The sequence below is a fragment of the Lissotriton helveticus genome, chromosome 6 (genome assembly GCF_964261635.1).
Source record: "Lissotriton helveticus chromosome 6, aLisHel1.1, whole genome shotgun sequence".
NCBI lineage: Eukaryota > Metazoa > Chordata > Amphibia > Caudata > Salamandridae > Lissotriton > Lissotriton helveticus.
The window spans coordinates 146,232,234-146,246,688 of record NC_136067.1 but is presented as its reverse complement, the minus strand read 5'-3'; the positions used below and the strand labels follow the sequence as shown (position 1 = coordinate 146,246,688).

The 14,455-nt window shown below is 52.3% G+C and overlaps 1 protein-coding gene across 1 annotated transcript in view; it reads right to left on the bottom strand.

The window, feature by feature from the left end:
- The window catches only part of FOSL2 (FOS like 2, AP-1 transcription factor subunit), a 57,123-nt gene extending 43,490 nt beyond the window's left edge, over positions 1-13,633 (bottom strand). Inside the window, exon 1 of the mRNA XM_078647506.1 lies at positions 13,242-13,633. Within this exon, the coding sequence (XP_078503632.1) occupies positions 13,242-13,358 (117 nt within the window). The 5' untranslated portion in view covers positions 13,359-13,633. The remainder of the gene's footprint in view (positions 1-13,241) is intronic.
- Between the last annotated feature and the right edge of the window lie 822 nt (positions 13,634-14,455).

Here is a 14,455-nt window from a genome sequence, read left to right as displayed (position 1 = left end):
CATCCCAGAAGGACCGAGAGATAAGGGTCATAACAGTCGGGCACCCCGGGGGGGAGGGGAGGCTGGTTCCGTGGGTGGTGCAGTCTCTGCCTGGTCCTTCCTCCCAGGAGACAGCTTCAGACTTCCTGTCGGCGTGGCGCGTGGCCTTCACTACAAGGAAGCGGCTCATCCGGCATCCTTAGCAGGGAGGGAATTTGCATAAAGCGCTGCCTGCCATAAAACGTCTCGCGCGGGGCGGAAGCAAGCTGCACAAACTGAGCCTCGCCTGTGACGGGAAGGGGTAATACATGCCTAGCTGGGGAAGGTGGTTGCACTAGCACATGAAATGCCCCTGGTGTGTGCGTAACAAGCAGGTCTGACGTTTCTTACATGTTATTTAATCAACTCCCTAGCACACGTCAGAATCAAACAAAAGGTCTCCCTGTTTTCACAACAGCAAACAAATAATGATACGTCAAAACAGTGAAATACAAGTTAATTTCTTGTTTTTTTCAAAATGTATTCATGTAGGCTCCAGAATCAGCTCACAACAGCCAACACGTGTTCCTTTGCTTATGGGGTGTTATCCCGCAACTTCATCAAGGCTATAAACTCCAAGTCGTTATTTTTTTGATTTATGGTGATACTTCCAGACCACAAAGGGTTTCTGTATCCGAAAAGGTTTATCCCATGTAAAGTTTTTCTATTTTTCTGTATCCGTTTCTGAATTCAGCTATTATTTCCTTAGTATTCCAAACCCTTCGTGTGGGTCAGCGTAAACGTCGCCGCCAGAGTACGGTATGCCACGCCAAACAATTAGATACAGTGTATTTCACTGTTTTGACGTATCAATATTTGTTTGCTGTTGTGAAAACAGGGAGACCTTTCGTTTCATTTTGACGTGTGCTAGGGAGTTGATTACATTGTTATAGAGGGCTGAGGCTCTGTTCTGTGGAGTTAGGTGGTTCTCCACACCCTTTAGCACCGCCTATAAAAGTAGAAAATAATTTTATAAACTGGATGTGTGTATCTGCTAAGTGGCGCCTAATACCTATACTAGATACCACAATTTTCCGAACAATCAGACCCCCCAGGATATAGCGGCATTGATTAGCAAATTTAGCGGCACAAAAATGGAAATTTAGCGGCACAAATATGGAAATTTAGCGGCAATTTAGCGGCATTTTATTTAGCGGTTTTTCCTACAACAAACACAGATATCTTCGTTTTTTTAGTTGTTTAACAACATGAAACCACGTATATTTGGTTTATTTACAATGTAGACACTTTGTTTGGCTTCAAGGCTGCATATAGGGCACAAAAATGTTAATGAATAATAATGCACACGATTTCAGTTTTTTGTCTTCACTTGTGCCATCGTGGAGGCACCTTCATTATTGGTTCACATACAGCAAGCCCTGAACCTCGTCACCACTTCATTCCCCCCCCCCCAATTTAAAATTGTTTAATGTAGCATCATACTCATCTGCCTCCTTATCTCCATTATCATCATCTTCGTGAATGGATGGAAGTTATTTCAGTGGAGTTAACTGTCTAAACCCAAGCCACGGGAAAGCCGCTCTCCTCTAACATTAGTAACCAAGAGGCCATTGTTTAGCCCTCCTGACAGGTTCCACACCCACCTGCGTTTTACAGCATATTTCAAACAAGCATTACAAAACAGCTGAGCAAAACATCCTCACATGCACGCAATAAAAACACAGGCTGAAATAAGTCTAATAGCGTTTGGGAAATATGTGTCAAAAAAATATGAACAACGTTTCCCATATTGCGAAACAAAAAATCCGACAATTGCTCTTTAACTCGTCACATTCTTAGTTTTCTCTTGATTTACACATTTAAATTTCATGAACATATTTCATACTTGACACTGTATGCTTTCTTCACATTCCTTTAGATGAAATTATAAGAGTAATGGAGAGAGGTGGGCGAGGGAGAGATGGACTGCTGTTAGATGAGGGTAGAGAAGTTTCTGAGAAATGAAAAGGGACGAGGTGGAGGGTGAGGTTTGGAGGGGTAGGTGGGCGAGGGTGGGGAGACGTTGGTGTCTGGTGAAAATAGAGGATGCTGCCAAAGCACGGGGAGGCCTCGGCTGGCGCCGGTCTCCCCTGGGGCACACGCGTTGCTAGGTGCGCTGGCTTTGTCTCCTGCCTCAGTCCTGAGCCCTGAAGTTGGTCCCTGGTGGGGAGGGGGTTCAGTTCCCGTTAGCGCTGTTTTCTCTCAGCGCGCTGCACCAGATTGAAAGTGCACCAGCCAATCGCGATTCCCGGCTGCCTCCGAGCAGGGAAGCTCCAGCAGCACCGCGGCCGAGAAGACAGGGCAGAGAAAGGGACGAGCAGAGCCCCTCCCCCGCAGCCCAGCAGAGGCGGCAAGACTCAGCCCCGAGAGCCCACGAGAGAAAGAGGGGTGAATAACAATGCCTCATTAACAGGTGAATGGGTCTTCAAAGACCTGTGAAGAGCTCCGTGCGGCTCTGTGTGTGCTCGGAAGCTGCCTCGGGCCCCGGCTGACACACACGACGAAGGGAGGGGGCGCACAGCCAATTAAAGGGCATTGTTTGTTATGCTGTCTCCCAGTAGAGTAAATATCGCGGCCAATATTGGTATTATCGCGGCCATCGCGGTAGTCTGCCGATTTCGCGATTTTTTCGTAAATCGCGAAATCGCGAAATGCTGGAGGGTCTGAACAATACACACATGACATTTCTTACATGTTCCAGGTGTGTATAAAGAACGCAGCTGGACATGTCCTTCAAAGAGTGGGGTCTTCCGGCTGCGCCTCAAGGAGGGGAGGACGTGGACATTTCATGTTCCAGGCGTGCAGCTAAGAAGGGACATTACATGTGACACAGGTGTACAGCAGGGAGGGTGATCAGTAAGGCTATTGGAATTATGCGGCAGGAGAGGGACAAATTATGCCCAAATTTCAGTAAATTATGGGGCAGGCAAAGCCAAATTATACATCATAATGTTGACAAATTTTGCACTAGTATTACTTCATTATTATGGTATGTTTAAACTTCGTAACACTGACTGGGCATTGGTTTCACCTCATTAGCACAAGTTTAACACCCAAATATAGTAATAAGAAACAGAAAGGTGCCCAGTCCAGCAATACAAGGAGCTTTCCACTGCGAGGCAATCCGTGGCATCGCATTTTAGTCATTGTTTAACCGTTTGAGCTAGAAACAATTTTTCTAGTTAAAATCTGCAGAGTATGTGACAAATTGTGGATTATGTGGCAAATCTATAATTATGCTAAAATCGCAGCGGCCGCACAATCGCATAATCCAAGTGGCCCAGGTGAGCGGACACTGGACATTACCAGGGAATCAGTTTGACACACTGTCCCGGGTGTACAGCATGGAATGATCCGTGCATGGGGGTAGGGGGAGCACGCAGCGGGCAGTGCGTGTTGGAGACACCGAGGCCGGCTGCAGGGAGCGTGCACCGCCCCCTCCGCCTGCCTCACGCGCAGCTGCTGAAGTCCGTCGGTGCCCCTAGGCCTAGTTGTCCAGAACTGGGGGGCAAGTGTGCCCCACTTACAAAACTCGCTTTTGTCTAAGCAGTGTGCCCTCCACTCGCAGCAGGTGCCAGCTTGTTCAAGTGGTGCCCACTTCACTGGAACATCTGGGCCACGGCCAGCTGCAGGGAGACGGAGGCCCATCAATTGTGCAAACGTGCTTCGATGCGGAGCACGGCCCTTCCTGGCTCCACACTGTTCTGCACCATAAAGGGTGCCTGCGGGCCGCTAACAGCGGGGCATGGGGGCCCAGCACACTGCCCCTCGGTGCCCTGTGCCAACCCGCGGGCCCCATTTTGCATTTTAAGGTCCACAGTACCCCTCAGAGTGGCAAGCTCCTGCGATTGGGCTGAACGCTGGAGTTAAAGCTACACCCGCTACAGAAATCAAGCAACCGGTGGTTCGGCGACTACAGGGTTAAAACAAACTGCAGTACACCGGGCAAGACCCAAGGGGACCCTGGACTGCACACACTGTCTGCAGGGCCCAGCACTGCCCTTACACTGTGGTCACCAGAGCACATCAACAGAGGTGCACACCTCCCACGAGTGGAGTCACACCTATCAATACTGGGGGTCACACCTCCCACGAGTGGGGTCACACCTATCAATACCGGGGGTCACACCTCCCACGAGTGGGGTCACACCTACCAATACTAGGGGTTACACCTCCCACGAGTGGGGTCACACCTACCAAGACTGGGGGCCACACCTACCAAGACTGGGGGTCACACCTACCAAGACTGGGGGTCACACCTACCAAGACTGGGGGTCACACCTACCAAGACTGGGGGTCACACCTACCACGAGTGGGGTCACACCTACCAAGACTGGGGGTCACACCTACCAAAACTGGGGGTCACACCTCCCACGAGTGGGGTCACACCTACCACGACTGGGGTCACACCTACCAAGACTGGGGGTCACACCTACCAAGACTGGGGGTCACACCTACCAAGACTGGGGGTCACACCTCCCACGAGTGGGGTCACACCTATCAATACTGGGGGTCACACCTCCCACGAGTGGGGTCACACCTACCAATACTAGGGGTTACACCTCCCACGAGTGGGGTCACACCTACCAAGACAGGGGGCCACAACTACCAAGACTGGGGGTCACACCTACCAAGACTGGGGGTCACACCTACCAAGACTGGGGGTCACACCTACCATGACTGGGGTCACACCTACCAAAACTGGGGGCCACACCTACCAAGACTGGGGGCCACACCTACCAAGACTGGGGGTCACACCTACCAAAACTGGGGGTCACACCTACCAAAACTGGGGGTCACACCTACCAAAACTGGGGGTCACACCTCCCACGAGTGGGGTCACACCTACCAAGACTGGGAGTCACACCTCCCACGAGTGGGGTCACACCTACCAAGACTGGGGGTCACACCTACCAAGACTGGGGGTCACACCTCCCACGAGTGGGGTCACACCTACCAAGACTGGGGGTCACACCTACCAAGACTGGGGGTCACACCTCCCACGAGTGGGGTCACACCTACCAATACTGGGGGTCACACCTCCCACGAGTGGGGTCACACCTACCAAGACTGGGGGTCACACCTACCAAGACTGGGGGTCACACCTACCAAGACTGGGGGTCACACCTCCCACGAGTGAGGTCACACCTACCAAGACTGGGGGTCACACCTACCAAGACTGGGGGTCAACCCTAGCAAGACTGGGGGTCACACCTCCCACGAGTGGGGTCACACCTACCAAGACTGTTGGTCACACCTACCAAGACTGGGGGTCAACCCTACCAAGACTGGGGGTCACACCTCCCACGAGTGGGGTCACACCTACCAAGACTGGGGGTCACACCTACCAAGACTGGGGGTCACACCTCCCACGAGTGGGGTCACACCTACCAATACTGGGGGTCACACCTCCCACGAGTGGGGTCACACCTACCAAGACTGGGGGTCACACCTACCAAGACTGGGGGTCACACCTACCAAGACTGGGGGTCACACCTCCCACGAGTGAGGTCACACCTACCAAGACTGGGGGTCACACCTACCAAGACTGGGGGTCAACCCTACCAAGACTGGGGGTCACGCCTCCCACGAGTGGGGTCACACCTACCAAGACTGGGGGTCACACCTACCAAGACTGGGGGTCAACCCTACCAAGTCTGGGGGTCACACCTCCCATGAGTGGGGTCACACCTACCAAGACTGGGGGTCACACCTACCAAGACTGGGGGTCAACCCTACCAAGACTTGGGGTCACACCTCCCACGAGTGGGGTCACACCTACCAAGACTGGGGGTCACACCTACCAAGACTGGGGGTCAACCCTACCAAGACTGGGGGTCACACCTCCCACGAGTGGGGTCACACCTACCAAGACTGGGGGTCACACCTACCAAGACTGGGGGTCACACCTCCCACGAGTGGGGCCACACCTACCAATACTGGGGGTCACACCTCCCACGAGTGGGGTCACACCTACCAAGACTGGGGGTCACACCTACCAAGACTGGGGGTCACACCTCCCACGAGTGAGGTCACACCTACCAAGACTGGGGGTCACACCTACCAAGACTGGGGGTCAACCCTACCAAGACTGAGGGTCACACCTCCCACGAGTGGGGTCACACCTACCAAGACTGGGGGTCACACCTACCAAGACTGGGGGTCAACCCTACCAAGACTGGGGGTCACACCTCCCACGAGTGGGGTCACACCTACCAAGACTGGGGGTCACACCTACCAAGACTGGGGGTCAACCCTACCAAGACTGGGGGTCACACCTCCCACGAGTGGGGTCACACCTATCAATACTGGGGGTCACACCTCCCACGAGTGGGGGTCACACCTACCCAGACAGGGGGTCACACCTCCCACCAGACGCCGCATGCATCGTATAGCTGGGAAACAAGTGGTCCATCAGAGTACCCCACAAAGCTGCAATGTATAAGGAGAAATATACTTTCGAACCATTGAGAAGTAGGTTCCTAACCATAAGGGCGTAGGGAAACAGATGGTGTTTAGTAACTGTAACGCTATTGGTCCAGTAAAAAAAAAGCAAAGTGTGAGTTCCAAGTCAAGTGGAAGATGAAGCTTAAACTGAATAGTCTTTAAGCGCCTCGGTTGCGTTGAATTTTGTTTAAGCGCTATACGGCTGTATATTTAGTTTCAAGGTGTGAACCGGAATAGACGAGCACGGACAGCCACGTGGGGCGTATTTACAAACGCACAGAGGCCGGGCCTCGGTGTAGGGGGTGCTGCTCCCGGAAGTGAGAGCGAGGGGGTCTGTCTGCCAAGTGCGCCTGCAGCCGGCGCGCACTGAGAGTCAGATATGTTTTAAGGCATGTGCAAAGTGGTCTCTGGCCCAGGGCCACAGCCTTTCAGGGGACCCCTCATAGAGCTAGCTCTTTTCTGCGGAGTCTTGTCCTGGTGAACTTGAGTAATGCTTAGACAGTTTGTTTTAAATACCATTTTTCTTTAATTTATTATATTTAATGTGGGTGATGTGTGAAAGTCTATTACAGACATTTTGCAGAGAAATGTTGTGTTTATGTTTCATGCAAAATCCATAAAAAAGGTTTTTTTAGATCAAAAGTACCTGAAATATGAGAACTGGGAGGGTGACACAGGGGTTATTTGCAGTAACATTAGTGAGCTGCTGCTGTGTTACAATATTGAAAACACAAGTCACTATCCCTTAATATTAGATGTAAACACATTTAGAATGTGCACTAGTGTGCGTGTGCACTGTCAGTGATCTGGCCAAAGGGTGCATGAAAGAGCTGAAATTGGATCATAGATTCAAAGCTGTTCCAAACAGGAGCCCCCAAAATAGGTTTGGCCCAGGGCCCCAATCACTAAACTGTCCCTGCTGAGAGTTAGTTTATCCTCCACGCCCGAGGAGGGTGAATCGCTGCCCGGCACGCACAGCTCACCCCGAAACAAGGTCATGTATCCGTGGGCAAGGAAGGCCAACTTAGGTGATGTAAGCTTGGGTACTAGGGCTCTCTGTAGGTGAGATGTGGCCAGTTGTACACTGTTTCATGAGGATTCCTGACACTTCCACCCACAGGATACAGCTACCAGACACATTCACCATGGACAGCACAGACACACAAGGGTGCATCTGCATGGAGATGGGTGGTAGTGTTCTGGGGACAAGTGCCAGGGTGGAGGCGAGGGGCACCCGCTCTGAGGTCCGTTCACCAGGACCTGGTGTGCTACCCGTGTCTAAGAAGCAGACAGGTGGACTGCAGACGTCCTGGTCTAAGCCAAGGCCCCCAGCAGGCCATGCCATCTGCAGCGGGTGCACAGGGATGGTAGACTGTCCCGTGCCAGCCAGTCCTGGCTCTGGGGGCATCAGCACAACACTCCTGGTGGCAGAGGGCATGTCCAGCCCCACGGGGCAACCTGCTGCTACCCCTGAGTAGCGGATATAACCGATGTCCAGTTAACAGCACAGATTCAATTTCCACGGAGCCTGGACGACTAAAACAGGTTTTGAACCTGTGCCCACGGACGTCACACAGGTGCCCGAAGTAGGTGCATCACTCCACCAATCACCATCGACTTCAGAATTACGTGAAATGCCACCAACCCTGGACTTTGGAGAGTGAGAGAACACCAAACAGAGGCCGATGGATCACATAAAGTATATTTGTAAAGTGCACGTTCACCCATGGCCATCTTTGGGCTGAATGACAGATGTGTATTCTTACCCAACTCAATGGTACTCAGTTTATTGGTATATTATGTATATTGTTAAACACAATATGATGATGGACGGAGCACTGGCAATTTTCAGACACCCCCAGTCACTATTTGATCTGGGTTGAATCCATCATCGCTCTTTAGCTCACTTCGCCACCCCAGTTTAGACCCAGCTATGTGCAAAACAGTTTTGACCCTGTTCCTCTTGGGAAGATGCCAGGCCTTCTCTGACTGGAAACAAGCATCCTGGGACTGGTTTCGGGGTAGTGCCCCTCTTCAGCCAGGCTAGCTTGAATCCAATGGCACAGTGAGCACGGGACCCACGTCTGGGCATACCCTGCCAACTGAGGGAGAATAAAGCAAACACAAGGAGATGATGCATGGAGCACTGAAACTATTCAGACACTCGCCCCCAGTCACAGATCTGGGTTGAATCCATCATGTTCTTTATCTCACTTCGCCCCCTCAGTTCAGACATGGCCATATGCAAATCAGTCTTGACCCTGTGCCTCATGGGAACAGTCCAGCCCGAACTGCCAAGCCTGGTCCTCCCTGAACCAGAAACAAGCATCCTGGGACCAGTTTCGGGGTAACACCCCTCATCAATCAGGCTAGCTTGAATCCAGTGGCAAAGTCGAAACAGACTTGTGTTTTTGACAGATAAGTTCAGAATCTAAGTCTTCTGGCCAAACAGAACGGAAAACAAGAGAAGATTACATGCATGACTCAGGCTGCCAGAGCCGGACCATCACCTCACCATAAACCCCCCCCCTGGACCTACCCGGCCTCCTACTGCATGGTCACTGGTGTTCTTACAGGACCCTTCGGTACAGATATCTTCTGCGAGCCTTGAAAAAGGCCCAGGCCTGGGGGCCAAACTAGGGCAGAATATGTGTCGCCTGTGAAATTTCCAAAATTCCTGAGACACTCAAATATGACCAGGATACAACAAAACAAAGAAAACATCAACTATTTCTCAAACAAATGCATGTTCCGTTTTTCAGTATACTGTGTCTTCATCATAACTGTAGCCATTTGCTCCTGTCCATTTGAGGTGATTTCCATTCGAATCTTTGTCAATATTATCCTGTGGCTGGTGAGACCAACCCAGGGCCATCTTTTGCGCTGGAGGCGCCCATTGAACATGGGTTTTGCCCCCAAATCCCTCCAATGACCTCTACCTTGGATTCCTTCACTACCACCCAGTAAAAGTGCCCCTAATCTCTCCATAGCCGCTCTCACCGGCTGTTTTTACTAATATACTCAGATATCCACAAAAAATGCAGGTCTGTTCTTTGCAACAGGCTTATTAACCCTCTGCGCTACTTTATGGCGAGTCAAAACTGCCACTAGTCAAAACTCAATTTCTCTCTCACACAGGAATATTAATCACAAGAGTTAGCTTGACATTTTTATTACTGCCTGAAAGATGGACGCACATGGTGCTCTGCGGCAGGTGCCTTTAAATCGAATGTCATTGGTCAACACAGCCCCCCAGCGCCCAGTGCGGCCGCACCCGTCGCACTGAGTCATGAATACATATACACACCCATCAGTATGCTCGGTTAAACATACATTGGTCTGGTCTTCTGGTGCCTCCTTGTATTTCCTCCTGCTGCTCCCTAAGCTCTCATGTCACAGGAACTGTGAATTTGTGCTGTTTTAAAGCGCTTTAAATGGACGTTGAGGCAGTCGTGGCACATGGAGGAGCATGAGTGCAGTGGGGATTCGTAAAGTACCTGCCACGGGAGGCTGCAGGCCCCTCTGTGCCCGCTAGATGGCAGCAGAGAACTGCGGATGCATCAGCCGGGGAGCGGTGATGACATCGCCTGCAGCCAGGGGCAGGAGCTGGAAGTTCTGGGCCAAGTGAAGGCATCTGGGTCCCTGGGAGGCGGCAGCACGAGCAGGAGGCAGGGAGAGCGCAGGGGAAGAGGGGACTGCGCAGATAACAAACAGCAGAGGCAGAACACCACAAGTGAGCATTGCACAGGCCGAAACGTGCCAGCGCAGGCACTGACTGTCTCATCTGACAAAGTACACTGTTCACAGGCAGGATCACACCAAATGACCCAATGTACTGTAAAAACTGGTACCGCAGTCTAGAGGGAGAGCAGGCAAGGAGCCGACTGCTCCAGCAGGCATCCTTGGTGTTTCAGTGGCAGTGGTCGTGGACGCGGGGGCGCAGGGCAGGCGCGGCCCAGGCTGCTGCCCCAGGCCTCTGGCAGCGAGGGGTGCCAGGGTGTGGTGCTGGAGTGCCAGCCAGGGTGGAGCGGAGGGCAGACACTTTGTCGGGACACAGTTTCTGCCAACTTCTCCAGATGTGCACGCAAGGCCCAGCCCCAGACAATGGTCAACCCGTGGAAGCCCCGACCCTACCCACCTTCAATAGCCCCAGAATGGACACCCCGTGTCTGGTGCCTAGTCGGGTCTATCGAGGCCTCAGTTACGGTCTCCTGACGACCAAGCACCCCCAGGAGGCACAGACACACCGGGGTAAGATCATATCAAGTGAAATACAAGCTGTACTAAAAACATCTCAACACAAAACAGGGTGTGTGTAGTGGGGGCAAACTCGAGCACCCCCCTTACCCCCCCCCCCCCAACACACACACTTGTGACACACGGACAAATAAGCTATGCAGTCTTATATCACTACCCCTCACGTGCAAGGAAGGCCTCACACATGAGCAACAGCACAACCACACACAGGTGAGTGTAGAACACATGAGCGAAGGCAAAACTGAATGAATGACGCCAATACAAACTCACAGGTCATGCCAGTGCCACCAAAGCATTAATTGAGAAACACCTCCAACAGAAAGGCAAGATATACTGCCGATAGGCAACACCGTCTCATGAGTGACTCCCACTCCAAATGCGTGACACTAGCCTCCGAGCAATGAGAACTGAACAAAATACAAAATATCTAATCACACTTGAGACTTCTACATGACTGCCGTTGCAACAAGCGCGACCCACACTGGATAAGTAACACTGCGGTACCCCGCAGGGTTTATGATGCCCTGACTGCACAAGGCAGGCACTATCCTGTGCGTGGAATCGACCCTGCGTGACAACATCACGTCACAGGTGAGGCATGGTATCAACAGAAGTCAAACATGGCACCACTAAAGACATTTCAGTCAAATACCACTCCGAACAGGTTTACCTAAAGATTTTATTAGTTTGTGATTCATTTAAACGACGTGCTGCAACCCTACATGTATTCAATCACCCACAGATCAAAGGAACAACATCAGACAACAAAAACAAACAAAATACCGGAAAACATAGCAATCACATAAGGTGGTGCTTTTGGGAAGAGCAATGTGCACTTATTATTCACAGCTGCGCTGAAAGGTAGTTTACTAACAGGAGAAAAACACTGGGAAGTTCGGTGCAGCAACAGTCAGTGTGATTCCTGCTAGAACGAAAATGTTTGAGGCTCGCGTAGTGAGTGACAAAGGAAGCTTCACCACTGACGGGGAGGTTCCACTGGCCAGGAAGTCAGGCACTGGCCGAGATCCTGCAGACAAGGGATGGCCCCCTCGCCTACTTACTGTGTGACCCGCAGTGATCGACTCTTTATCCAATGGGATCGACAGATGTGAGAGACTGTCGCCTTTCCACCAATCAGGGAGAGGCTAAAGGTGAGCGAGCTGCTGGATGCATGAAGCTGGTAGGCGAGGTGCAGTAAACAGGGCTTGCTGGGAGAGATGTCCTGACATGCCCTTTGGTGTGTGACATGCCACAACAGATGACATGTCCATGGAGGATGAGATATCCCGGACGTGCCTTGGCGGTAGATATATATTTCTAAAATCAATTAATCAATCAGGGTTTGTAAAGCGCAACCAATCACCAGCGAGGGTCTTAAGGCGCTGAAGGGGGGGGGAGACCCTTCAAATGGATTTTGAGACACCAAATGAGACAAACTCGTTTGTCCATTGACTTATGTTAGAGAGAGACATATCCTCCGAGAAGGTAGAAAAAAAAACTTTTGCAAGAAACGGACTTATCCCTCCTAAAAAGGACGAGACGTTCCTGGTCGGTGATATGTCTTGGACATGTGCCTGGGAGGGGAGATTTGTTCCAGTACTCGGCCAATGGTCGAGCTCACAATGAAGATTAGATACATGAATATCTGGGGGGTGGGGGGAGGGGTTATCATGGCATTCCTGGGGCAGCTGATAAGCTAATGATAGTCGAGGGGGTGAGATGCGCTGGGTCTGAGTTAGGGAAACGTGGGCCTAGACTAATGTCCTCATCTCATCTTGATTTGGGTGGCGGGGGAGGTTTGAAATGTCCAAGGGTTGGGTGAGATGTCCCGATGTTGAAGGAAGAGCTCCGGTACAGGGCACAAGCGATTGACATGTCCACGAGATGGGCTGCGCCTGGCATGTCCCCACGGCAGACGAGTTGTGCCTGTGTGCCCCAGAGAGAATTGATATCGACAGATCTCCAGGTGGTGGGATCTTTTTCACATTTCTCCCGGGTGTAAAATGTAAACATGTGTATCTGACTCTGTGGTTGGGCTGTAGCGGCCGATTTGCGCCTGGGGCCGGAATGCACTTGGTAAAGTCAACTGTGTGTTTGGTGTACGTTAAGGGGAGGGGGGTTGATGTGTCCCTCTGGGAGTCTTTGAATGTCGTTGGCATGTCTTAGGAGCATTAAGAATAGTTGCCCTACCCCGGGTGTTTAATGTAGTTGCCACGTTCCCCGGGCCTGAACTATAGTGACAGTGCAGATGACATGTCGGCAGGAACGGGAGACTTGAGCTGAAATGTATTAGACATATCTCTGGCTGGGGGCAAGGGGCAGATTTAAATTACAATGTGGCCCCCGGAAGTGTTGGGGCAGTTGACATGCACTCGCGGAGATGTTGCGGTAGTTGACATATCCCGCTGGGGTAATTCCAGTTGAAAAGTCACCAGGCTGGGGGTGAAATGCACTTCGCACAGGTGCCCCCCCCCATCCCCCGGGGAGGGGTGAGATGCAACTGACAGCCCCGGACTCACCTGCAGGAAGGAGCCGGGAATGGAGTTGCTGCTGCTGGAGTAGGACTCGGTGTGCCCGGGGGAGCCGCTGCTGCCGCGGGAGGAGCTGTCCAGGTTCCCGGGGTAGTCCTGGTACATGGTCCGCTGGGGTGGAAGCCTTCCCCGCCCGGGTCCCCGCGCTCTCAACGCCCGCTCAAAAGTTCCAGTCCGACGCCTTCGAGCCAATCCACAGGTGTCGCCGGTGTGAAGGAGCGGGGTGCCCGCGGAGAGGCAGAGCCCGCCCTGCCCGTGCGCGGAGGGAGCGCCTGGTGAGTCAGTGCGCGCCTGCCGCTGCCCGCCCCGCGCTCGCCCGCTCGCCCGCTCGCTGCCGCCCTCTGCCGCCCGCTCCGCTCCCGCTCCGATGAGTCAGTGAGATGGCACGAGCTCAGCGCCTCAGTTATCAACTCGGCAGCCAAGCGCGTGCGGGCACAGTGACGTTTGGCCGGAAGCATCCAACGCAGCAGAGGGGGAGCCAAGTGCGAGCAAAACAGCGACAAATGAACCCCTCCTCTCAGATGACGAGCACCTAATGTTTCAGTCAGCCTGGCAGGAGATTGTGCTGTTCTGCAACGCTCCAGTTCTCTGGTAAGAAGGCAGGCTCGTCTCTTACTAAAACCCCCCGCCGAATACTTGGTTCGTGCCATTGACGCATGTCGCCATAAAAGGTGCTCTGCGTGCGGTGACGAGCGCGTGGGTTTCCTTGGATAGAGTGACGTATGTAGGAGGGATCCCCTTCTGGACCTCAGCTCCCAGTGAGCAGGGGACCGGCGCTCAGTCTGCACAGAGCCGGGGCGGCGGACGGTCCGCTGTCGGGGCCGCAGCGAAGCTCTCAGGACAGGTGCATCGAAGGTCCATCGTCCTTTCCTTCACAGCGCCGGGTGAATATTTTGTGTGCATAATATGTTTGACTGCACATGAAGATACGGACTATTCAGCCTTTTATACCATCAATTCGAACTCCCAAGCGGGGGTTAGGGGAAAGGACGTTAGATTGTATGTGCCTAGTGCCTTGCATTGAAATAGAGTATTTTGATTACGGTGTCTTTTAAAGAAAGGGCATCACTTTTTTTTTCTTTTTCTTTTTTTTACGAAATCCCCTTTCCAAATGGACCTAGTGGGTATTTGTTTTGGTTCAATGGGGAGCAGAGGAGGTGGTTGGGGTGCAGGTGACGCACGAAGTAACATAACTGCTTCTT